Source organism: Tachysurus vachellii, chromosome 19 (assembly GCF_030014155.1).
Source record: "Tachysurus vachellii isolate PV-2020 chromosome 19, HZAU_Pvac_v1, whole genome shotgun sequence".
NCBI classification, from domain to species: domain Eukaryota; kingdom Metazoa; phylum Chordata; class Actinopteri; order Siluriformes; family Bagridae; genus Tachysurus; species Tachysurus vachellii.
Genome location: NC_083478.1, coordinates 559,682 through 585,000, shown reverse-complemented (window position 1 = coordinate 585,000; position 25,319 = coordinate 559,682). Strand labels below are relative to the sequence as shown.

The 25,319-nt window shown below is 42.7% G+C and overlaps 2 protein-coding genes across 2 annotated transcripts; one reads left to right on the top strand and one right to left on the bottom strand.

Annotated features, from left to right (window-relative positions):
- Nucleotides 1-7,328: 7,328 nt before the first annotated feature.
- On the bottom strand, nucleotides 7,329-13,632 carry LOC132862467 (golgin subfamily B member 1-like). Its single transcript, XM_060894507.1, has 10 exons — nucleotides 13,397-13,632; nucleotides 13,109-13,276; nucleotides 12,822-12,992; nucleotides 12,645-12,737; nucleotides 11,773-11,943; nucleotides 11,558-11,644; nucleotides 11,049-11,219; nucleotides 10,872-10,964; nucleotides 7,622-7,711; nucleotides 7,329-7,485 (listed from the first exon to the last, which is right to left on the bottom strand). The coding sequence occupies exons 1-10, from the start codon at nucleotides 13,403-13,405 to the stop codon at nucleotides 7,393-7,395; spliced, it is 1,146 nt and encodes a 381-aa protein (XP_060750490.1). The 5' UTR covers nucleotides 13,406-13,632; the 3' UTR covers nucleotides 7,329-7,392.
- Nucleotides 13,633-19,894: 6,262 nt separating this feature from the next.
- LOC132862287 (peroxisome proliferator-activated receptor gamma-like) lies at nucleotides 19,895-23,496 on the top strand. The gene is made up of 6 exons (XM_060894239.1): nucleotides 19,895-20,134; nucleotides 20,458-20,582; nucleotides 21,026-21,164; nucleotides 21,254-21,453; nucleotides 22,141-22,594; nucleotides 23,131-23,496. Exons 1-6 carry the CDS (start codon nucleotides 19,999-20,001, stop codon nucleotides 23,376-23,378), a joined length of 1,302 nt encoding a protein of 433 aa, XP_060750222.1. The 5' UTR covers nucleotides 19,895-19,998; the 3' UTR covers nucleotides 23,379-23,496.
- The last annotated feature ends 1,823 nt before the right edge of the window (nucleotides 23,497-25,319 follow it).

The following is a 25,319-nucleotide window of genomic DNA, read 5'->3' as shown; positions in this document are numbered from 1 at the left end:
TCATCACGCGCCAACTAAGGCTAACCCAGTACTGTAGCTCGAGTCGCACCGCGGTCCAGCGTTTGGTTACGATGAGCTCAAAGCGGAAAAAAACGCTTCACTCCTTTTTTATAAAAATGTCAAGCAGTGTAAGTTGGCATATGGTATCAGAATTGTGTTGCACAATGTTTAGTAACTCTGCCTGTTGCTCTTGTTGAATAATTAGCAAGTTTTAATTTAAAGGATTATAAGGAAAAATAGCTGCTTTGACAAACGTCATACATATAAAGCATGATTAAAAAAATCATGATTAAAAATAAAACCTGTCATTTACACAAGGATTAACTGAAAAAACAGATAACACTAGACATTTCGTCCCCCCCACTTTTTAAATGATGGCTACGCCCCTGCTATGAATGATATACAGATAAACTGGTCTCCCTGCTGTGAATAAATGGTTCTTGGTAACCTCTTAGAAAAAGGTTCTTTAAGCCTTCTTTGGATAAATATCCATCCATCCATCCATCCATCTTCTACCGCTTATCCGAACTACCTCGGGTCACGGGGAGCCTGTGCCTATCTCAGGCGTCATCGGGCATCAAGGCAGGATACACCCTGGACGGAGTGCCAACCCATCACAGGGCACACACACACTCTCATTCACTCACGCAATCACACACTACAGACAATTTTCCAGAGATGCCAATCAACCTACCATGGGAGGAAACCGGAGTACCCGGAGGAAACCCCCAAGGCACGGGGAGAACATGCAAACTCCACACACACAAGGCGGAGGCGGGAATCGAACCCCGACCCTGGAGGTGTGAGGCGAACGTGCTAACTACTAAGCCACCGTGCCTCCTTAAAAAGTTCTACACTGTTATACAATAAGGAGACGATTTTTCTCATGTTCTCCTCTTCAGTTCTTCTCAATTCTCACCAGCAGGTTTCATCAGGGTTCAGTATCCCGAGTACTTCAAGTCAAGTCAAGTCAAGAAGCTTTTATTGTCATTTCAACCATATATAGCTGTTGCAGTACATAGTGAAATGAGACAACGTTTCTCCAGGATCAAGGTGCTACATAGAAACAAAGACAAGGCTAAAGACTTGTAAGTAGTCTTAGCCACATAAAGTGTAACTGTGCAACCTGGTGCAAACAGTGCAGGACAAGACAAACAAGACAGACAAGACAGTGCAGGACAAAAGACAGTGCAGGACAAAAGACAGTGCAGGACCAGACAGTGCAGGACAAGACAGTGCAGGACAATGACAGTGCAGACACAAGTTACAAGACAATACAAAAAGTACAAAAAATGCAGTACACAAAAGACAATAAATAGTAAACAGTCACAGAAACAGCGCCGACCGACCAGTGTTAATACTGTATGTGTTAATATAGTATGTGCGAAATGGCTGAGATATTGTACAGTATGTGCAAAAACGGCTGAAATGTTGGGACAGTTTGTGCAAAAAACAGCAGACAAGGTGTGCAAAACAGCATGTAAACAGTTTGCTGGATTGTAAGCAGCATGTAAACAGTATGTTGTGTCAGTGTGTGTGTTTTGTGAGGGTCTATGCAGTCCATACAGATGATGTGTGTGTATGTTGTGCTCAGTACAGTACATTTCAGTTGTTGAGAAGTCTGATGGCTTGTGGGAAGAAACTGTTACACAGTCTGGTCGTGAGGGCCCGAATGCTTCGGTACCTTTTTCCAGATGGCAGGAGGGTGAAGAGTGTGTGTGAGGGGTGTGTGGGGTCATCCACAATGCTGTTGGCTTTGCGGATGCAGCGTGTGGTGTAAGTGACTGTGATAGAGGGAAGAGAGACCCCAATGATCTTCTCCGCTGTCCTCACAATCCGCTGCAGGGTCTTGCGTTCTGGGATGGTGCAGTTCCCGAACCAGACAGTGATGCAGCTGCTCAGGATGCTCTCAATGGTCCCTCTGTAGAACATGGTCAGGATGGGGGGAGGGAGATGTGCCTTCCTCAGCCTTCGTAGGAAGTAGAGATGCTGCTGGGCTTTCCTGGTGATGGCGCTGGTGTGGAGTGACCAGGTGAGGTTCTCCGCTAGATGAACACCAAGAAATTTGGTGCTCTTGACGATCTCCACAGATGATCCGTCGATGTTCAGCGGAGAGTAGTCACTCTGTGCTCTCCTGAAGTCCACAACCATCTCTTTAGTTTTATCCACATTCAGAGAAAGGTTGTTGGCTCTACACCAGGCAGTTAGTTGTTGCACCTCCTCCCTGTATGCTGACTCGTCGTTCTTGTTGATGAGACCCACCACGGTCGTGTCATCGGCCTTAGCTGGAGCTGTGGACCAGGAGCTGTGGTCTGAATCTGTGGATCTGAATGTTGTAGAACTTTTGTCAAAAACCAGAACACAGTATAATTTGAGATCTGTGGTAGAAGAAGAACATTTCACAAAGCTTGAATAGTTTTATGACAATGAACCCAAAGATCAGACTGAGGTCTCAATAAAATATATTTTGTGTTTAAATGGTAGACAGATTGTGAAATGTAAGTTTATTTCAGGTTCAGGTTTTAACTCTAGAACATGTGGAAGGCTCAGGGGCAAAACTTACGCAAAGCACTGCAGGTTTGCCAAATATGACTTACAATGTTGTAATAAGAATAAGATTTTTTTGTTTGAGAGTCGTTTCTTTGATAGAAGGATACAAGGAAAAAGTTCAATATGTTTCTGTTATTTATAACCTGAAGGTCCTGAAAGGGAAAAAGATCCAGAACTGAAACGAACACTACTTTAAGGCGGCACTGAATTCTTATCAGTTTATGTCATCGTTATTTTTAGTCATTTTGAAGTCAGCTTTATTTGAACTCGAACTGCTCTGACTTAGAAATGAATATAAATTATTCTTCCCCTGTTCCAGCCCCTCACACATGAGGTCAGATTTTACGTCAAGTTCTTCTGAGTCACTGAAATGTCTCATTTTAATTCTTTCCAACGTCTTACATCATGTTATACCCCCACACACACACACGCACACACACACATATACACACATATATACACACATACACACACATGCACACACACTAAAACACACCCTGTTTTTATGCTTTTTATCATTTTATTCATTTAATGATTTAAATGCCTCCACCTTGTGTGTGTGGAGTTTGCATGTTCTCCCCGTGCCTCGGGTCTTTCCTCCGGGTACTCCGGTTTCCTCCCCCGGTCCAAAGACATGCATGGTAGGTTGATTGGCATCTCTGGAAAATTGTCCGTAGTGTGTGATTAGTGTGTGATTAGTGTGTGACAGTCCGTAGTGAGTGTTGTGAATGAGAGTGTGTGTGTGTGTGCCCTGCGATGGGTTGGCACTCCGTCCAGGGTGTATCCTGCCTTGATGCCCGATGACGCCTGAGATAGGCACAGGCTCCCCGTGACCCGAGGTAGTTCGGATAAGCGGTAGAAGATGAGTGAGTGAGTGGGTGAGAGTTACATAGCAAGACACAAATGACCTTCTATGTGTATTAGAGAGATTTTTTCTCCTTAGAAGTATTTTTCTCCTTAACCTGCAAATGGGAGGAACTTACAACATAAGAGGGAGGGACTTATATCACAAGTGGGAGGGACTTACAGCACAAGTAGGTTAGTCTTACTAAGGAATGGGAGGAACTTACAACACAAGTGGGAGGAGCTTATATCACAGGTGGGAGGGACGTATACACAAGTGGGAGGGACTTACAGCACAAGTAATTTAGGCTTACAAAGGAGTGGGAGGAAATTACAACACAAGTGGGAGGGACTTACAGCACAAATAGGTTAGGCTTACTAAAGAAAAGTCAAATTGGGGGTTTGGATTAAATTTTTTTTTTTTTGGCACATAATTAAACATAAAAAACTTTACCCTACTTTACTGTACATCCATTTGTACAAACACACAGTGATATATAAACAGATACTTTATCATATGTACACATGTATGTCTGTTGCCCTGCTCTCCCCCTCACTCCAGACTCATTAGTATGTTAACTGTGTAGTCACATTATTTTTTCCCTGTAGTCACTTTTCAGTGTAGCGGCTACATCTCTACACCTTCACTGAACAGATATTCTTTAGTTACTGAGCTGCTTTTTAACCAGATCGAGAGATCAAGGTGTTTAAAACCCCCTAACAGTGACTCTAGATCACACAACCTTCACATGCACATTTTAATATATTTCCTACTCTGATCATCTTACAGATTTTTACAATCATTATGACACCAATTACAGTCTTACATCTTACATTTTAAATCTAGAAACAAAACTCAAATCCATCCTCAGGACTAACACAAGCTGTGCATTGTTCAAAACACTGCACTGTGCAATCACACCTGAAGAAACCTTCAAATAACTCGTTTATCTTGAAATATTCATTTACTTCATTAACACAAAATATACTGATATTTTCTACATAAAGTTCAACTGTGCAACCTGGTGTACACAGTGTAAGACAAGACAGTGCAAACAATAAAATAGAACACAATACACAAAAGACAATACACAAAAACAGCAGGGACCAGTACTGTATGTTCAAATCAATATTGCATGTGCAGAAATGAACACATTAGTATTATAGCAGCAGTTACATAAGGTAACATAAGGTCTTGTGCAAAACAGCAATCGACTGAAATGTGAGACAGAATGTGTAAAGAGCAAAAAGTGTGCAAAACAGCATGTAAACAGTTTGATGGATATATATTGGAAGTGTGTGTATTTGGTGTCGGTCTGTGCAGTCCATACAGGTGGTGTGTGTGTGTGTGTTGTGCTCAGTAGAGTTCAGTTCATTTGTTAAGGTGTCTGATGGTTTGTGGAAAGAAACTGTTACACAGTCTGGTTGAATGCTTTGGTACCTTTTTCCAGATGGCAGGAGGGTGAAGAGTGTGTGTGAGGGGTGTGTGGGGTGAAGAGTGTGTGTGGGGGTGTGTGGGGTGAAGAGTGTGTATGAGGGGTGTGTGGGGTGAAGAGTGTGTATGAGGGGTGTGTGGGGTGAAGAGTGTGTATGAGGGGTGTGTGGGGTGAAAAGTGTGTATGAGGGGTGTGTGGGGTGAAGAGTGTGTTTGAGGGGTGTGTGGGGTGAAGAGTGTGTGTGAGGGGTGTGTGGGGTGAAGAGTGAGTTTGAGGGGTGTGTGGGGTGAAGAGTGTGTGTGAGGGGTGTGTGGGGTGAAGAGCGTGTTTGAGGGGTGTGTGGGGTGAAGAGTGTGTATGAGGGGTGTGTGGGGTGAAGAGTGTGTGTGAGGGGTGTGTGGGGTGAAGAGTGTGTATGAGGGGTGTGTGGGGTCATCCACAATGCTGTTGGGTTTGCAGATGCAGTGTGTGGTGTAAGTGTTCATGATAGAGAGAAGAGAGACTCCAATGATCTTTTCAGATGTCCTCACTATCCGCTGCAGGGTCTTGTGATCTGAGATGGTGCAGTTCCCAAACCAGTGATGCAGCTGCTCAGGATGATCTCAATGGTCCCTCTGTAAAATGTAGTCAGGATGGGGGGGGGGGGGGGGACTTTCCTCAACCTTTGTAAGGAGTAGAGATGCTGCTGGGCTTTCTTGGTGACGGAGCTGGTGTTGAGTGACCAGATGAAGTTCTCCGCTAGATGAACACCAAGAAATTTGGTGCTCTTGAGGGTCGCTCTGTGCTCTTCTGAAGTCAACAACCATATCTTTAGTTATGAAGTTCTCAGCATTGAGAGAAAGGTTGTTGGCTCTACACCAAGCAGTTAGCTCCTTTCTGTATGCTGACTCGCCGTCTTGCTGATGAGACCCACCACGGTCGTGTCATCAGCAAACTTAATATGGTTCGATCTGTGAAATGTTGCACAGTCGTGAGTCAGCAATGTGAATAGCATTGGGGTGCTGGAGATGCTGTTCCCGATCCGGACTGACTGAGGTCTCCCAGTCAGGAAGTCCAGGGTCCAGTTGCTGAGGGAGGCGTTCAGTATCAGCAGGCTCAGCTTCCCAATCAGGTGCTGAGGGATGATTGTATTGAATGCTGAACTAAAGTCTATGAACAGCATTCGTACATCTTTATTGTCCAGGTAGGTGAGGGCTAAATAAAGTGCCTTGGCAATGGCATCGTCCGTAAAATGGTTTGGACAATATGCGAACTGTAGGGGGTCTAGTGAGGGTGGTAAGTGGGTCTTGATGTGCCTCTTGATGAGCTTCTCAAAGCACTTCATAGTCATTGAGGCAGGACACTATAGACTTCTTTGGGGACAATGGTGATTGTCTTGAGGCACATAGGAACAACAGCGCTGCTCAGGGAAATGGGAGATGTCAGTGAAGACATCCGCTAGCTGTTCAGCACATTCCCTGAGCACCCTGCCACGGAAGACTGCTGGACCAGACAACATTTCTGGCAGGGTGCTCAGGGAATGTGAGCGTAGAAGTCATTTAGCACATCTGGGTGAAAGGCATCACTATTACAGGCAGGTGAAGCAGGTCTTCTAGTTCGTGATCGCCTGTATGCTGGAATTAACATGAGATGTGGACTGAGTAGCCGAGGAGGGAACGGGGCTCTGCATGACAGGGGGAGGGGCTCTGCTTAGAGAGAGCCGGCCGGCTAGGGTTTGTTTTTAGCCTAGCAAGGACACCCGCCTGCTTACCGCACTTCCCCTTCCTCGAGCACTGCTTTCAGCATCCCCTCTCCTGGTCTCCTGTATCAGGTGATGCAGAGGACTGGAGGCCTGGTCTCCGCAGCAAGCTGAGGTCATGAAGCCTTTCCAAAACACATCATCGTGTAGGTTGGTTGTTGCACGATTTCTGTATTGTATTAACTTCTGGCGATTGTATACATGAATACTGCTGTCTCTGGTGTCCATGTACTAGTAATAGTTTGGCTAAAAATAGTAAACGTAAGTAGCACCATATTGTATCCAGAGTGGCCGCTGCGTGCTACTGCTGCGCCACCATCTACCATCTAATGTCTGACTGACTGATTATTAGGTCCTACATGCAAAACTAGCTTTGAGATCCTATACTTGCCTAGGACCCTAAGATCCCCTTCTATGTACAGCACCCTGGCCCCAGGTATACACCTCACCAGTGCTGATAAAGCCCCTAAAGGCCTAGCTAATTTCATAAGCCTTAAGATAGAGTCTTCTATAACCAGAGCTCTTTCAGGTTTCTTAGCAGTGCTTCACTGAGGAGAGCAAACCTGTTTGACATGTGAAGTGGAAGGAGTGGTGCTGCCATGGGCAAGAATTAGCATTAGCATGCTTAGCTTTGGCTTATTTATATTACATACAGATTTATTTCTTATATACACAGAATTTGTTCTTATTTCTTTCTTTATTCATTTTTATTTCATTCTTTTCTACTAATTTTTTCTGCTATTCTTTTTTCCATCTTTTCCTTCATTCCTTTACATTAAGACCAGCTTGAATTGTTTTTTCATATTTTAGCCTGTCATAGACCCGTCACACTGATTCTGAGGAGGATCTGCTTCTGTTCACACTGCTTTCTGTCTCAGTGTTTGTTGTCTCCTTGGTTCCAAGAGATTTGCCAGGTTTCTGTAAAAAGAAAAAAATAACACGTGTTCACACTTAAACTGACTTATAACTGAGGGAAAAGAACAAAATGTCTCTAAAATGTGAGAAAACCAATAAACACACAGATGTCCTTTATTGTGTCTCTCAGTGTCTCCACCTGGTTTGTCAGGTCAGATTTCTCCTCCTCCAGCTGAGTGATGTTCTCCACAGCCTTCTGGTGTTTCTCCTCAGCTTCAGACAAAGATACCTAAAAGAACAACAATTATGGTTTAGTGATTTTATTTACTTCTACACACACATTTAGACACGATTAAAGGTGCGGTGCACGATGTTTGAAAGCCAATGTTGACATTTGAAATCACCAAAACAAACACGCCCCTAACCCAAATGGGTTTCACCCCTGTTTTGATAGCTCCGCCCACACATACATACGCAACCCAAGCACCTATTACGGCGGAACCTGCTGGGGCGGCTGGCCGAGGGGATGTTTTTATCAATAAATGAACACAATGAGTAATATTATGGTAATACAGATGTGTTTGTAGTACTGTGTGTTGTAGCGTGAAAGGTTTAGCTCCGTCTCACGTGGAAGACGACGTTCGACACCTAGAACCCGAGGCAGAGGTAACAGCAGGTATCCGCCATGTCAGTGTTTCAATCGCTTTCTGCTAATGTCAAACCTGCACACTGAACACTCTCTCCGCCGCATATTGACAAGACACGCCCCTTTCTGCTCATTGGCTACACGTTTGTTTTGTTTGTCCGTCCGACTCAGTTTTCTGAAGCATTTCTCAAACATTGTGCACCGCACCTTTAAATACTGACTCATTACTCATGAGAATAGTCTAAAATGTATTGAGGGACAAAGAACAATATGTCTCTAAAATATAAGGAAACAAGTAAACATACACACACACACACACACACACACACACACACACAGACACACACACACACACACAAAAACACACTCAAGGATTTTGTGTCGAGTTCTTTCATACATAATCAATGCATTCATATGTAATCAACATCTGACGTTCCTGTGCCCCACCTGTAATTAACATATAAACACTGTGCCTGTGCCCCACTTGTAATTAACATATAAACATTGTGCCTGTGCCCCACCTGTAATTAACATATAAACATTGTGCCTGTGGCCCACTTGTAATTAACATATAAACATTGTGCCTGTGGCCCACCTGTAATTAACATATAAACATTGTGCCTGTGGCCCACTTGTAATTAACATATAAACATTGTGCCTGTGGCCCACTTGTAATTAACATATAAACATTGTGCCTGTGGCCCACCTGTAATTAACATATAAACATTGTGCCTGTGCCCCACCTGTAATTAACATATAAACATTGTGCCTGTGCCCCCCTTGTAATTAACATATAAACCTTGTGCCTGTGCCCCCCTTGTAATTAACATATAAACCTTGTGCCTGTGCCCCCCTTGTAATTAACATATAAACATTGTGCCTGTGCCCCACCTGTAATTAACATATAAACATTGTGCCTGTGCCCCCCTTGTAATTAACATATAAACATTGTGCCTGTGCCCCACCTGTAATTAACATATAAACATTGTGCCTGTGCCCCCCTTGTAATTAACATATAAACATTGTGCCTGTGCCCCACCTGTAATTAACATATAAACATTGTGCCTGTGCCCCACCTGTAATTAACATATAAACATTGTGCCTGTGGCCCACTTGTAATTAACATATAAACATTGTGCCTGTGGCCCACTTGTAATTAACATATAAACATTGTGCCTGTGGCCCACCTGTAATTAACATATAAACATTGTGCCTGTGCCCCACCTGTAATTAACATATAAACATTGTGCCTGTGCCCCCCTTGTAATTAACATATAAACCTTGTGCCTGTGCCCCCCTTGTAATTAACATATAAACCTTGTGCCTGTGCCCCCCTTGTAATTAACATATAAACATTGTGCCTGTGCCCCACCTGTAATTAACATATAAACATTGTGCCTGTGCCCCCCTTGTAATTAACATATAAACATTGTGCCTGTGCCCCACCTGTAATTAACATATAAACATTGTGCCTGTGCCCCCCTTGTAATTAACATATAAACATTGTGCCTGTGCCCCACCTGTAATTAACATATAAACATTGTGCCTGTGCCCCACTTGTAATTAACATATAAACATTGTGCCTGTGCCCCACCTGTAATTAACATATAAACATTGTGCCTGTGGCCCACTTGTAATTAACATATAAACATTGTGCCTGTGGCCCACCTGTAATTAACATATAAACATTGTGCCTGTGGCCCACTTGTAATTAACATATAAACATTGTGCCTGTGGCCCACCTGTAATTAACATATAAACATTGTGCCTGTGGCCCACTTGTAATTAACATATAAACATTGTGCCTGTGGCCCACTTGTAATTAACATATAAACATTGTGCCTGTGGCCCACCTGTAATTAACATATAAACATTGTGCCTGTGCCCCACCTGTAATTAACATATAAACATTGTGCCTGTGCCCCCCTTGTAATTAACATATAAACCTTGTGCCTGTGCCCCCCTTGTAATTAACATATAAACCTTGTGCCTGTGCCCCCCTTGTAATTAACATATAAACATTGTGCCTGTGCCCCACCTGTAATTAACATATAAACATTGTGCCTGTGCCCCCCTTGTAATTAACATATAAACATTGTGCCTGTGCCCCACCTGTAATTAACATATAAACATTGTGCCTGTGCCCCCCTTGTAATTAACATATAAACATTGTGCCTGTGGCCCACCTGTAATTAACATATAAACATTGTGCCTGTGCCCCACCTGTAATTAACATATAAACATTGTGCCTGTGCCCCCCTTGTAATTAACATATAAACATTGTGCCTGTGCCCCACCTGTAATTAACATATAAACATTGTGCCTGTGCCCCACCTGTAATTAACATATAAACATTGTGCCTGTGCCCCACTTGTAATTAACATAATGGCCTGTTTGTAACTCAGTCACCTGATCAATACACATCCTTCCCTTCTGTCCTGTCCATTGTAAGTTCTCCACTAGAGGGTCCTAACTGTATCTGTCTAGTATTTGAAGGCCATCTGTTACCAGGTATAAAGTCTGGTCACACAGACAGTACCTTTGGGTTAAGTTCCAGAAGACTGCTGTTCTACACCAACATCTTCAATAAACACTTTTCCCCTGAACTCGGTCCTGCTTACTTTTCTTTTACATAATAGAAGCATTCTAGTACGTTGGCGAGCCACCCAACACCTATGCAGCCAAATTCATGAAAATCTAACACACACACACACACACACACACACACACACACACACACACACACACACACACACACACCCCTCACGTTATCAGTCATAGCTTCATGAAAAATAAAGTTTACCTTCAGTAACTCCTCCTTGTGCATCAGAGCTGTCTTTAGCTCATCGTTCTCGACCTGGAGGATTCTGTGAGCCTGTCGCTCTGTCTCACGTCTCTTAAACACACAGATGGTAGTAAAGAGATGTAAACTTCAGTCCTTAATGTTCACATATGCACTGGGCCACAGAATCTAACTTACATTGATTAGTTTGTCACGATGCAGGTGAGCCTCATAGAGTTTGTACCCCAAGTCTGTTACTGTGTCTCTCATTGTCGTCACCTGGTTTCTCAGGTTAGATTTCTCCTCCTCCAGCTGACTGATGTTCTCTACAGTCTTCTGGTGTTTCTCCTCGGCTTGAGCCAAAGATAACTAAAAGAACATCAATAAGAAAGGTTTAGTTTATTTACTTCTACACACACATTCAGACACGTTTAAATACCGACTCGTTACTCATTAGAATAGTTTAAAATTTGAGGAAACAAAAACACACACACACAAACACACACATAGTCAGACACACACCAGTGTGTGCATGCACAGAGACACACAAGCACGCACACACACACACATACACAAGCATAAACACACACACAGACACACAGACACACAAGCACGCACACACACACACACACACATACACAAGCATAAACACACACACAGACACAGAGTTCACAACAGCAGATGAAATGAAAATGAAGAAAGTTTACCTTCAGTAACTCCTCCTTGTGCATCAGAGTTGTCTTTAACTCGTCGTTCTCGACCTGGAGGATTCTGTGAGCCTGTCGCTCCTTAAACTCACACATGGTAATAAAGAGATTTAAACTTAATGTTCACATGTGAACTGGGTCACTTACTATTCATTAAAACTAATAAGATAAAAATATCATGTTCATTTTGGTAAAATGAGCCTCTTCTCACTTACACTTATTATCTCATCACACTGCTCCTGAGCCTCATAGAACATGTCCTCCATGTCCTGTATTGTGTCTCTCAGTGTCTCCACCTGGTTTGTCAGGTCAGATTTCTCCTCCTCCAGCTGAGTGATGTTCTCCACAGCCTTCTGGTGTTTCTCCTCAGCTTCAGACAAAGATACCTAAAAGAACAACAATTAAGGTTTAGTGATTTTATTTATTTCTACACACACATTTAGACACGATTAAATACTGACTCATTACTCATGATGTCAGGACTCGGCCCGGACATTTGGCCATGTGCGTTTGTTTATGTTCCGTGTCACGTGTCTGCCCCGCCTTTGTTTATCCTCTGCGTCTCTACACACCTGTTCCCTATTGTTAATTGTTATGTCTATGTAGCCGTGCCATGTTGCAGATGGCAGCGCAGAATCATCGTTAGTGTCCCCTCGTCCTTTGTCCTGTTTAGTTTTCGTCATTGTTCCTGTTTTATGTATTTTTATTTCTTAAACCCTATTTATTCGAAGCTATCCTGCGAAGGGGTCTGTCTTCCTCCTCCTGGTTGTGACACATGAGAATAGTCTAAAATGTATTGAGGGACAAAGAACAATATGTCTCTAAAATATAAGGAAACAATTAAACACACACACAAAAAAAAAACATACACAGAAAAACACACACTGAAAAACACACACGGCAAAACACACACACACAAAAAAACATACACAGAAAAGCACACACTGAAAAACACACACACACGCACAGAAAAACACACACGGAAACACACACACACAAAATATACACAGAAAAACACACACACACACACACACACACACACACCCCTCACGTTATCAGTCATAGCTTCATGAAAAATAAAGTTTACCTTCAGTAACTCCTCCTTGTACATCAGAGCTGTCTTTAGCTCATCGTTCTCGACCTGGAGGATTCTGTGAGCCTGTCGCTCTGTCTCACGTCTCTTAAACACACAGATGGTAGTAAAGAGATGTAAACTTCAGTCCTTAATGTTCACATATGCACTGGGCCACAGAATCTAACTTACATTGATTAGTTTGTCACGATGCAGGTGAGCCTCATAGAGTTTGTACCCCAAGTCTGTTACTGTGTCTCTCATTGTCGTCACCTGGTTTCTCAGGTTAGATTTCTCCTCCTCCAGCTGACTGATGTTCTCTACAGTCTTCTGGTGTTTCTCCTCGGCTTGAGCCAAAGATAACTAAAAGAACATCAATAAGAAAGTTTTAGTTTATTTACTTCTACACACACATTCAGACACGTTTAAATACCGACTCGTTACTCATTAGCTTGATGAAAGGGTTTCTCCTCACTTACATTCTCGCTCTTTCTCCACTGCAAACAGGTATCGTAGATCTTCTCTGAGTCCTCCGCCATGTGGGTCAGTGTCTCCACCTGGTGTTCTAGGTGAGTCTTCTCCTCCATCAACTCAGTGATGGTCTTCATAACCTTCTGGTGTCTCTCCTCAGCTTCAGCCAGGGAAAACTGTAATGAACGTTAATATTGACTTTTTTTCTATACACATTCAGACACTTTTAATTACTGACTCATTATTCAAGAGAATAGTCTAAAATGTACTGTGGGGGAAATATATCAATAACTCACGTTTCTCATGTCACAGTCACTGCATGCTTCACTGAGTAGTTCCTCCAGCTCTCTCACTCTGTCCTCCAGCTCTCTCACTCTGTCCTCCAGCTCTCTCACTCTGTCCTCCAGCTCTCTCACTCTGTCCTCCAGCTCTCTCGCTCTGTCCTCCAGCTCTCTCGCTCTGTCCTCCAGCTCTCTCTCTCTGTCCTCCAGCTCTCTCTCTCTTTCCTCCAGCTCTATCTCTCTGTCCTCCAGCTCTCTCTCTCTATCCTCCAGCTCTCTCATTCTGTCCTCCAGCTCTCTCTCTCTGTCCTCCAGCTCACTCTCTGTCCTCCAGCTCTCTCTCTCTCTGTTCTCCAGCTCTTTTACTCTGTCCTCCAGATCTATTGTTGTGTCCTCCAGCTCTCTCGCTCTGTCCTCCAGCTCTCTCGTTCTGTCCTCCAGCTCTTTTACTCTGTCCTCCAGCTCTCTCGTTCTGTCCTCCAGCTCTTTTACTCTGTCCTCCAGCTCTCTCGTTCTGTCCTCCAGCTCTCTCGTTCTGTCCTCCAGCTCTTTTACTCTATCCTCCAGCTCTCTCGCTCTGTCCCCCAGCTCTCTCGCTCTGTCCTCCAGCTCTCTCGCGCTGTCCAGCTCTCTCACTCTGTCCTCCAGCTCTCTCGCTCTGTCCTCCAGCTCTATCTCTCTGTCTTCCAGCTCTATCTCTCTGTCCTCCAGCTCTCTCTCTCTGTCCTCCAGCTCTCTCTCTCTGTCCTCCAGCTCTCTCTCTCTGTCCTCCAGCTCTCTCTCTCTGTCCTCCAGCTCTCTCTCTCTGTCCTCCAGCGCTCTCTCTCTGTTTTCCTGCTCCCTCACTCTGTTCTCCAGCTCTTTTACTTTGTCCTCCAGCTCTCTCATGATGTCCTCCAGCTCTTTTACTCTGTCCTCCAGCTCTCTCGCTCTGTCCTCCAGCTGATGATTAGACACCACAATCTTTTGAATTTTCATCTCAGCCTCCTGAAATTTGCCATCCAAATATTGTTAGCTTGAGGTGTTTATAGCACTCCTGAGCACCAGCTCTCAGTACAAACATCATGTTTAGTTGCAGCTCTCAGATCTACCTAAAGGCCCATAAATCTACAACACAACATATGACACAAAATCCTGAAATTGATTTTTCAATGTTGCTGGAACATTTACATTTATTTTCTAATTATTTAGAATTTGTAGGATTTCCTAAAATCCGTTCATTAAAATATGAAATAACTCTATATGTGGTGCAGAGATTTTTAAAAATAGACCAGAATGTGTGATTAGTGTGCAGAGACATTAGAGTGTGAATGGTGTAAAAGTGAAGCTGCAGTTCTGCTGCGTGTGTGAGAGAGACTGTAAATGTTCACTATAGAGTTAAAGATATGAACAGAACAAACTTACCATCATCTGGTCCTGAACGACCTCTGTGTGTCGGTCCAGAGCCGCTTCCGTGGTCTGATCATACACTGGGTCTAAAAATAAATAGACACAAAATCCCACATCGTCGTCTATGATTAAAGTGTTGAATTATTAACAATATTTTCCACTTGTGATCCTGGTGAAACTCTACAGAACAATTATTCCACTTTTAAACAGACCTCCTGAATAAAAATACTTTAGTGATGTTCAGTATGTACATGTCATGTGTTCAGTATGTACGTGTCATGTGTTCAGTATGTACGTGTCATGTGTTCAGTACGTACGTCTTGTGTTCAGTATGTACATGTCATGTGTTCAGTATGTACGTGTCATGTGTTCAGTACGTACGTCATGTGTTCAGTATGTACATGTCATGTGTTCAGTATGTACGTGTCATGTGTTCGGTACGTACGTCATGTGTTCAGTATGTACATGTCATGTGTTCAGTATGTACGTGTCATGTGTTCAGTATGTACGTGTCATGTGTTCAGTATGTACGTGTCATGTGTTCAGTACGTACGTCATGTGTTCAGTATGTACGTGTCATGTGTTCAGTATGTACGTGTCATGTGTTCAGTATGTACGTGTCATGTGTTCAGTATGTACGTGTCATGTGTTCAGTATGTACGTGTCATGTGTTCGGTATGTACGTGTCATGTGTTCGGTATGTACGTGTCATGTGTTCGGTATGTACGTGTCATGTGTTCGGTATGTACGTGTCATGTGTTCGGTATGTACGTGTCATGTGTTCAGTATGTACGTGTCATGTGTTCAGTATGTACGTGTCATGTGTTCAGTATGTACGTGTCATGTGTTCAGTATGTACGTGGCATGTGTTCAGTATGTACGTGGCATGTGTTCAGTATGTACGTGGCATGTGTTCAGTATGTACGTGGCATGTGTTCAGTATGTACGTGTCATGTGTTCAGTATGTACGTGTCATGTGTTCAGTATGTACGTGTCATGTGTTCAGTATGTACGTGTCATGTGTTCAGTATGTACGTGTCATGTGTTCAGTATGTACGTGTCATGTGTTCAGTATGTACGTGTCATGTGTTCAGTATGTACGTGTCATGTGTTCAGTATGTACGTGGCATGTGTTCAGTATGTACGTGTCATGTGTTCAGTATGTACGTGTCATGTGTTCAGTATGTACGTGTCATGTGTTCAGTATGTACGTGTCATGTGTTCAGTATGTACGTGTCATGTGTTCAGTATGTACGTGTCATGTGTTCAGTATGTACGTGTCATGTGTTCAGTATGTACGTGTCATGTGTTCAGTATGTACGTGTCATGTGTTCAGTATGTACGTGTCATGTGTTCATGTGTTCAGTATGTACGTGTCATGTGTTCAGTATGTACGTGTCATGTGTTCAGTATGTACGTGGCATGTGTTCAGTATGTACGTGTCATGTGTTCAGTATGTACGTGTCATGTGTTCAGTATGTACGTGTCATGTGTTCAGTATGTACGTGTCATGTGTTCAGTATGTACGTGTCATGTGTTCAGTATGTACGTGTCATGTGTTCAGTATGTACGTGTCATGTGTTCAGTATGTACGTGTCATGTGTTCAGTATGTACGTGTCATGTGTTCAGTATGTACGTGTCATGTGTTCAGTATGTACGTGTCATGTGTTCAGTATGTACGTGTCATGTGTTCAGTATGTACATGTCATGATTAAAGACACAGACAGATTTTGTTCCACATTTATAAACCTACACAAACAGTGACGTCACTCATCACTTCAACTTCCAAGAACTGAACAAATCTTCAACATCAGTGTTTTTAGGAGAAAAGTAACACTGCATCTTTACACCAGGACTGAGAAATAGTTGTACCTTCGAGGACGGTTTTGTCACCGGCGTCTTCTGCCGTTTTCTCTCCATCGCCCCGATTAAAATAATAATAATTAACGGCTGCTGTGGCTGCAACTCCGGCCGCTAACAGCAGGGGGTGCAGTGAAAGATCCGCTACAGTCTCCTTCAATAGACTTATAAACTTCTCCATTTATTCTCTTCTTGATCAGAGAAACTTTAGTAAAACGTTTTACTCACATAAAGTTCAGTAGATCTCTGAAAGCTTCGCGTTCTGTTCTACTGTTAATGTTAAATCGGTTCTACTGATATTCTTCTATGACGTCAAATTAAGAACGACACCAGTGGAATTCTAATAAAACATGGGGTCACGTGACCATTCGAATAAATAAACACGTGGTCATGTGACCATTCGAATAAACAAACACGTTTTCATCTGACTAGTGGAATAAAAACACGTGTTCATGTGACCAGTGGAATATTAAAGAATAAATAAATGAAGCAGATCTCTGAGCACTTTGGGTCTGTGTTCAGTGTTTAACTGCTATAAACATGATTTATGTCATTTTTATTTTACCTAAATATGTTATTTATTTTGTTTATTAATTAATGAGTGTTGATTTTCTTTTGTTAACATTGGGAATGAAATAATAAATTATTATTAATTAATTCATAAATAATTAAGTCATTTTGTCAAGAACACGTGCAGCTGAAAGTTTTTATTTGTTTGTTTGTTTGTTTGTTTGTGGTGTCACGTTGTATTCTGTATGTGTAATTCTTCCCTGTTGGTTTGTGTGTTTATCTTTGTGCATCTACATAAAGGTGTTATAATCCTGTACATTGTCGTGTATGTGAACAGTTGGACATTAGACATGATGACAGAGATATTTTTCATTTATGATACTTATTTTAAGCTGATTTAAATACTTTATTTAATGTTCCATTTTCTTTATTATATTCTTTATTGGGGTGTTTTTAGCGTTGGAAGGGATGAAGTTCTCAGCCCCTTGAGACCAGGACTGTCCAATGGCTGGACAGTAGCAACAGCGCCACCTGCTGACCGGAACAGGTCTCTGTTCTGTTTATCAGCTCAACACGTAAGATTTAAAACTGCAGAGACCGGAATAAATGTGGTAAATGTGAACACATGGGTTTCTTGTACTTTTATTTCTGCTGTAAAAGGTTGTCAGTCTTCAGTAGGCCAGGGACATTTGACATTAAGCCCCCAAAGTGCCACCCTCACAACCCCAGTGTGTTATATACAGCATGTATGTTTGTAGTATGAGTGTGCGCCCTCTACAGGTGAAAAGGTGAAGAGCTCCAGAGCAAAGTTTTAGTGCTGTGGCCAGAAACTGCAGAGGTACTGTGGGTACTAATGGACCTTTATTCCTACAGGTCCTGTGAAGACACAAGCCAGCTGTTTCAGACTATGTTCCCAGACAGATAGCAGCCAGATTTACATGCAGCAAACACAAGTGCTCATATTTATGTACTTCTGTACTGGCTCCTTATTTTAAGAATCTGACTTTGACAGATGTATCGAAGCAAAGCGCCTGTGTTATGTTCTTTGATGAAAGCCTGAATCACTATTTACAATCTAAACAGTTAGACATACATGTCAGGTTATGGACCAGGTTGGAGGTGAAGATTAAATACATGCACCTGCTGTTTCCTACCTGTCAGAAAGCTGGTGATCCACTGACAGATGTCTGGGGGTACGGTAAGCTGTAGGAGTTTGGAGGAGAGAATTTCGATGATTTTTTTAAGGATGTAGTGCAATCCCATGTTGACTGCATCAACCACTGACCTGTTTGCTCAGTAGGTGGAGTGTTTGAAACAGGAGGGGACTTCACACAGCTCAAGTAATCGGTTAATGACATGCATGAAGATCGGAGCCAGATGCTTTAATACAGGAAAGGCGATGCTGTCTGGGCCTGGTGCACAAACTGTGAGTGAGACTTTAGTGTTGGGGAATTTGTTATGGAGGTTACCAAAGGTGTGATGGGGCAGTCAGTGGACTGAGGTGGGTGAGAGGTGTGAAGATGTTCTTTTCAAAACTGCAGTAGATTTTGTGATCTCAGCAGTGAGTTCCTGGGATTTACAGGGCCCTGTCCCAATTCAGTAGGCACCCTCATTGGCCTGAAGAAGTGGTTATTGTTATATGTGCAGAAGGTAAACGTGTAAAATGTCAGTTAGTTCATCCAGCTGCAGCTTTAATAACACTCCAATCAGTGCAAAGTGGTCTTGTAGTTCCAGCTTTGGCTCTTTGGTCCATCTCTTCACTTTTTTGACTACAGGCTTAGTCTCTGGGCCTTTCATTGTTCCTGCTAGATCCATTATTTGATCTGCTCAGTATAAAGACTTTTTTTTTAAAAGAATTCTGATATATTTTCTCCAAATTAACTTAAAGTCGGGGGCACGGTGGCTTAGTGGTTAGCACGTTCGATTAGCGGGGTTAGCGGGGTTCGATTCCCGCCTCCACCTTGTGTGTGTGGAGTTTGCATGTTCTCCCCGTGCCTCGGGGGTTTCCTCCGGGTACTCCGGTTTCCTCCCCCGGTCCAAAGACATGCATGGTAGGTTGATTGGCATCTCTGGAAAATTGTCCGTAGTGTGTGATTGCGTGAGTGAATGAGTGTGTGTGTGTGTGCCCTGCGATGGGTTGGCACTCCGTCCAGGGTGTATCCTGCCTTGATGCCCAATGACGCCTGAGATAGGCACAGGCTCCCCGTGACCCGTGATGTTCGCCTCACACCTCCAGGGTCGGGGTTCGATTCCCACCTCCACCTTGTGTGTGTGGAGTTTGCATGTTCTCCCCGTGCCTCGGGGGTTTCCTCCGGGTACTCCGGTTTCCTCCTCCGGAGTTTGTGGAGTGAATGAGAGTGTGTGTGTGTGTGCCCTGCGATGGGTTGGCACTCCGTCCAGGGTGTATCCTGCCTTGATGCCCGATGACGCCTGAGATAGACACAGGCTCCCCGTGACCCGAGGTAGTTCGGATAAGCGGTAGAAGATGAGTGAATGAAGTTAAAGTCACACACAAATCCAAGACATTTTGCAGTTGAACTCTTTTCTTTTTCTTTTTTCCTGTATACCAACTCAACATTTAACATGATTAAAATTAATCTATAATTTTGTTGTTTGCTTTGTGTTCATGAAGGCAGTAACTGTTTTATAGCCCTGAACCTGAACCTCTCTGAAGGTTAATGTGTAAATATTTCAGACCTTTGAGATCATCAAATTTCACTCTGACCATTAAAACTCAGATAAGTGTGAATCATTCACTCCCTGTCTGATTCCTGACAGTCCCCTCAGATTAGACTAATATACAGACAGAGAGAAGTCTGATTCTTGGAACCTGAGTTTTGGACTGTCTCAGGTAGGAATGGACGAAACCAGGATGAACTGTTTCGATGCGACATTTCCTGCCTTTGCTTCGAGTACGTCCAGTGAAGATTCTAGCTCCAGATTCAAACTCAGCAATGATGCACACAGACCGAGTCTCTACGGCGAAAAGGAAAGTACGTCAGAATGTCATTGAGATCATTGATGATGTAGTGAGATCCTTAATTTCATTACAGATGCTGCTGAGTTCTGGACTCTGATTGTTGTTCTGGTGTTGATTAATTCTCTGACTATTAATGCACAGTTTATATTAAAGCACTGGCTCTGATACCTTATGGTTACTATAGCAACAGATCAGTTTTAAAAATCATTGATATGGTGAAGTTCTCTGTGAGAAGCGATGTGTTTGTGTATCATGTATGAAAGGAGTCTCCAGCGTCAGCACTTTGTAACAGTCAAAGGTTTTGATCCTGTTTAAAGTTTAAGCTTTTTCATACAGAACTCGGCTCACATGGCAAACTACACAAGGACAGGAGCGATGAGGTATTAACCCTGGAGTGTCAGATATGTGGAGATCGAGCTTCGGGGTATCATTATGGCGTGTACGCATGTGAAGGATGTAAGGTAACAAAACACAGTAAAAGAAACTGTCTGATTTGCATACTCATGCATATTCATCGATGGTGGTATTTCTGAATGTTAGGGATGTTTCACTGGGATGGTTTTTCATCTTTAGCTCTTAAAATTCAAAAACTATTAAATATTTTGAAAGAGACAATGATGACATTCTGGATAATTTTTCAATTCAATTCAGTTCAAGTTTATTTGTATAGTGATTTTTACAATAGACATTGTCACAAAGCAGCTTTACAGAACATAAACAAAAGGTTAATATGAAGAATAATATAAAGATTAATATAATACAAAATTCAAGATATGGTAGTAAAATATGATTACTATAATGATTAAATATTGCTAGCAACATTAGCTGCTAACAGCTGTCTGATAGTGAAGCTGAGATCTGCTCCCTAATAAATGATGACCTTTTTGAAATTGATGTTTTTCAGGGTTTCTTCCGGAGAACTGTGCAATTAAACCTGAGGTATAAACTCTGCAGCCAGAAGTGTCAAGTCCACAAAAAAAGCCGGAACAAGTGTCAGTTCTGCCGGTTTAAGAAGTGTGTTTTGGCAGGAATGTCTCACACCGGTACGTCAATAAACTGCTCAAGTTTAATCAGAAACCTTCTTGTTAAGAGTTTTGACCTTCAGAGGAACTAAAACATCACATCCTCACAGCAATCCGGTTCGGGAGAACACCTCTGACCGAGAGAGAGAAGATGATCACGGAGTTCCACACGCTCAAACATCAGCTGGAACCCAAGTCAGAAAAACAACAAGAGTTCAGCAAGAATTTATATGATTCCTACCTCAAAATCTTCCCAATGACGAGGAGCAAAGCCAAAGCAATTTTGTCAGGAAAAGATGGAGAAAACCCGGTAAGATGTAATCTTTAATAATAAACATAACACAGTCTAAGCATAAGGTTTTGTTTGATGTGATTAATTAGTTTATATGATTAAGGATTATGGATAAGATTTTGCATTAAGGATCCAAATTTGACGTCAGATGTTAATGTTGACATTTAGGAATAAGGATCGAGGATTAGGGCTTCGGGATATAATGAAAGTTTAATTAGATTAAACGAGATTTAGGGTTGGGGATATGCTGAACACAATTTCTATTGTTATTGTGTTATTCTATATTCCTTAATCCTGATATTGAATATATTGCATCTCTCTTGGGGGTCACGGTGTCTTAGTGGTTAGCACGTTCTCCTCACACCTCCAGGGTCGGGGTTCGATTCCCACCTCCACCTTGTGTGTGTGGAGTTTGCATGTTCTCCCCGTGCCTCGGGGGTTTCCTCCGGGTACTCCGGTTTCCTCCCCCGGTCCAAAGACATGCATGGTAGGTTGATTGGCATCTCTGGAAAATTGTCCGTAGTGTGTGATTGTGTGAATGAATGAGTGTGTGTGTGCGCCCTGTGATGGGTTGGCACTCCGTCCAGGGTGTATCCTGCCTTGATGCCCGATGACGCCTGAGATAGAAACAGGCTCCCCGTGACCCGAGGTAGTTCGGATAAGCGGACCATCTTTCCATTAATCAGACCATCTTTCCTTCATCAGCTGTTCGTCATCCACGATATGAAGTCTCTGTTGGCTGGAGAGGAGTTCCTGAAGCGAAAGCTGTCGTCCGTGTCGACTCTGTTCCCTGCCGTTGAGCTGGAGCTGTCCATGTTCCGCCGAGTACAGTACGGCTCGGCCGAGGCCGTACGCAGACTCACACAGTTCGCTAAGAGCATCCCAGGCTTCGGTGACCTGGAGCTGAGCGATCAGATCACCATGCTGAAGTACAGCGCCCTCGAGGTGAACATCATCCACCTGAGCCACCTCACCAACAAGGACGGTGTGCTGATGGCCGAGGGATGTGTCTTCATGACCCGAGAGTTCATCAAGAGTCTTCGCAAACCCTTCTGTGACATGATAGAGACCAAGTTTGACTTCCTGGTTAAATTTAGAGCGCTCGAACTGGAAGACTGTGACCTGGCACTCTTCATCGCTGCAGTGATCCTGTGTGGTGGTAAAAATTATACATACATACGTGTATAATTAAATAAAAATATATTAAGAAATAATGCAACATATCAATTTTAATGCTGTGGAATGACTTATGATGTCATTCTGTCTCGCGCTCAGAAAACACACATGTCCTAAAGATAAGGAAAAACTCACACGTTAAAATGGTCCGTCTTACACAACCCTGTGAAAGAGCTGTTGCTATAGAAACACTAATGTAGAATTAGAATTAGAATTTAATTAAAAAATATAAACTAGCATAATTTTACTGGGTTTCAAAATAAAACATACTTTATAAACAAGGTTAAAAGGTTTAGTGAACTGGATTCAACAATTAGAGAAGATAAAATGTTCATTTAATTAATTTGCTAATTGAACTCAGGATAAATTCAGCAGTATTTAATTAATTTGTGTCCTGAGGCGATGACGCCGTGAGCGTGTGGTGAATTTACTCAACACTAAACTAATATAAAGAGAACCTTCCATGACCTGCTAGTTACAGTAAAATCTGTTCTGTGCCATTTTGCCACCTGACTGCAGATCGGCCGGGTTTGGTGAACCCCAAAGCCATCGAAGCGCTCCAGGACGAGGTTCTTCAGGCTCTAGAGCTCCAGCTGAAGGTTCTCCATCCTGAGTCTCCTCGCCTCTTTGCCAAACTGCTGCAGAAGATGACAGACCTTCAGCCACTGGTGGCAGAACACGTACGCAACATTCATCTGCTGAAGAAGAGAGAACTGGACCTGTGTCTTCACCCGCTCTTACTGGAGATCATGCAGGACCTCTACTAGAACCCTGAACATGACCACAGTCCATCTTTCCTTTTAATACGTCTCATTAACAACGTGGATTTTAAAGCATGTTAAGAGCATCATTACGCAGGAAATATATATAAATATATATAAAAATTTGTTAAAAAAAGGAAATCAAACTTCAGATTTATTACGAAGTAAAACTCAATATGCAAATGATTTACATTTACAGCATGTGACAGATTCTTTTATCCAGAGTGATGTACAAAGTGCTGTGACGTCTCTATCAGTGAAACATCAACACTGGTTCACTAGGACACAGACTTAATACCATCAACCTAAATCTCTATTCAGAGGAAATACAGCCAAAAGAGAACCACACAAACACCTCGGTACAGAACAGAGAAGAGTCTTGATGTGTACCTGCTTCTTACCCTGAGAGATGGTGGGACCAGTGGAGCAGTGCTGTAGATCAGATGGAGCGAAGTGCAGTGTGAGGAGGGATAAGAGCTTTGCTGCTTGTCTACAAAGTCACAAACAGAGCTGCTCCACCTTACCTCAGTGTTTAAATCTGACGTGTTCAGTTACAGGAGCCAGTGGAGGAGCGCAGCAGTGGGGTGGGGTGGGGTGGAGAACTTAGCAGTAAGTCCAATCTCCAAATGACAAGAGACTGAACAAACACCTGAGCAGCCTGTGTGGAGAAAAACGTCTGAATCCTTGTGATGTTGTAGAACAGAAACCGACACGAGCGAGTCACGTTAACAACATGGGAGGAGAAGGACGGCTGATTGTCCACAATTACTCCAAGGTTGTGATCAATGGCTGAAGCAGAGATCAGAGAGTTGAGTATGAAGATGAAGAGGAAGTCGTGACCTAATGGTTAGAGAGTTTGACTCCTAACCCTAAGGTTGTGGGTTTGAGTCTCGGGCCAGCAATACCACGACTGAGGTGCCCTTGAGCAAGACACCGAACACCCCCAACTGCATAAATGGCTGCCCACTGCTCCAGGTGTGTGTTCACTGCTGTGTGTGTGTTCACTGCTGTGTGTGTGTGTTCACTGCTGTGTGTGTGTGTTCACTGCTGTGTGTGAGTGCACATTGGATGGGTTAAATGCAGAGAACGAATTCTGAGTATGGGTCACTGTACTAAGCCGTATGTCACGTCACCTTCACTTTACATCCCGACCTGGAGATGATTCACTTGAGATGACCAACAGTTCAGTTTTGCTGAGGATTTGCTGAAGAACGCAATAAAGTTTGTAGTGACACTTTAAATTAAATTAATTTCTCCTGAAGAGACTTTAATGATGATGAGATGTATAAATGATGAGATTGTATAAAGTTTAAAGTTGTTGGTGATCGAAGAAGTAATTTGAGTTTTTCTGCCTGGCACGTTTACAATTTTCCACCAGATGGCACCAAAGTTCATTTACCTACCAGCTGCTTCCATTCTGAAGGCTGAGTGCAAAAGTTAGTACACCCTTATTTAAAAAGAAGCTTGTAATGTGAGTGGAATTTAATGGAAGCTTTTTGCTTGTCACAAGTTCCTGACCTCCTCCATAAACATCCAGGGTACATATTCATGTCCATACACACAGTTCAGATTTCTACACCAGCTCTACTTCTCTAAAAAATGCTGAGTAAAATCTACAGGTTACTTTCTCCGTTTCAATCCAGCACTCCAAGATCACTGGCTTAATACCTTAATATTAAGTGTTTTTTCAGAATTATTTAAGAAAAATATTCTGAGATCATAAATTTGAAATCTTTGACACAAACCTCTTCTTACCTTGTATAGATCTCATTGTGTTTTGTTTGTCTACTTTATTATTAGTAGCAGCAGTTAACACTTTTATCATCACATCTCGTCAGAGATGGTATTATACTCTGTATGATTCTGACCAATCAGTGATCAGCACCATTTCCAGCTCCACCCACATCATCTTATTTACTCACATCAGTGTAACTCAGTGATGGAAAA

Excerpts from the sequence above, each read along its gene's own strand:
- LOC132862287 (XM_060894239.1), top strand. The coding sequence starts at position 19,999 with ATGGACGAAACCAGGATGAACTGTTTCGATGCGACATTTCCTGCCTTT. Across the intron at positions 20,583-21,025 it reads ACGCATGTGAAGGATGTAAG|GGTTTCTTCCGGAGAACTGT; the intron begins GTAACAAAACAC and ends GATGTTTTTCAG. Across the intron at positions 21,165-21,253 it reads GGCAGGAATGTCTCACACCG|CAATCCGGTTCGGGAGAACA; the intron begins GTACGTCAATAA and ends ACATCCTCACAG.
- LOC132862467 (XM_060894507.1), bottom strand. Across the intron at positions 12,993-13,108 it reads AGTGGAGAAAGAGCGAGAAT|TTATCTTTGGCTCAAGCCGA; the intron begins GTAAGTGAGGAG and ends ATGTTCTTTTAG. Across the intron at positions 11,220-11,557 it reads ACAAGGAGGAGTTACTGAAG|TTATCTTTGGCTCAAGCCGA; the intron begins GTAAACTTTCTT and ends ATGTTCTTTTAG.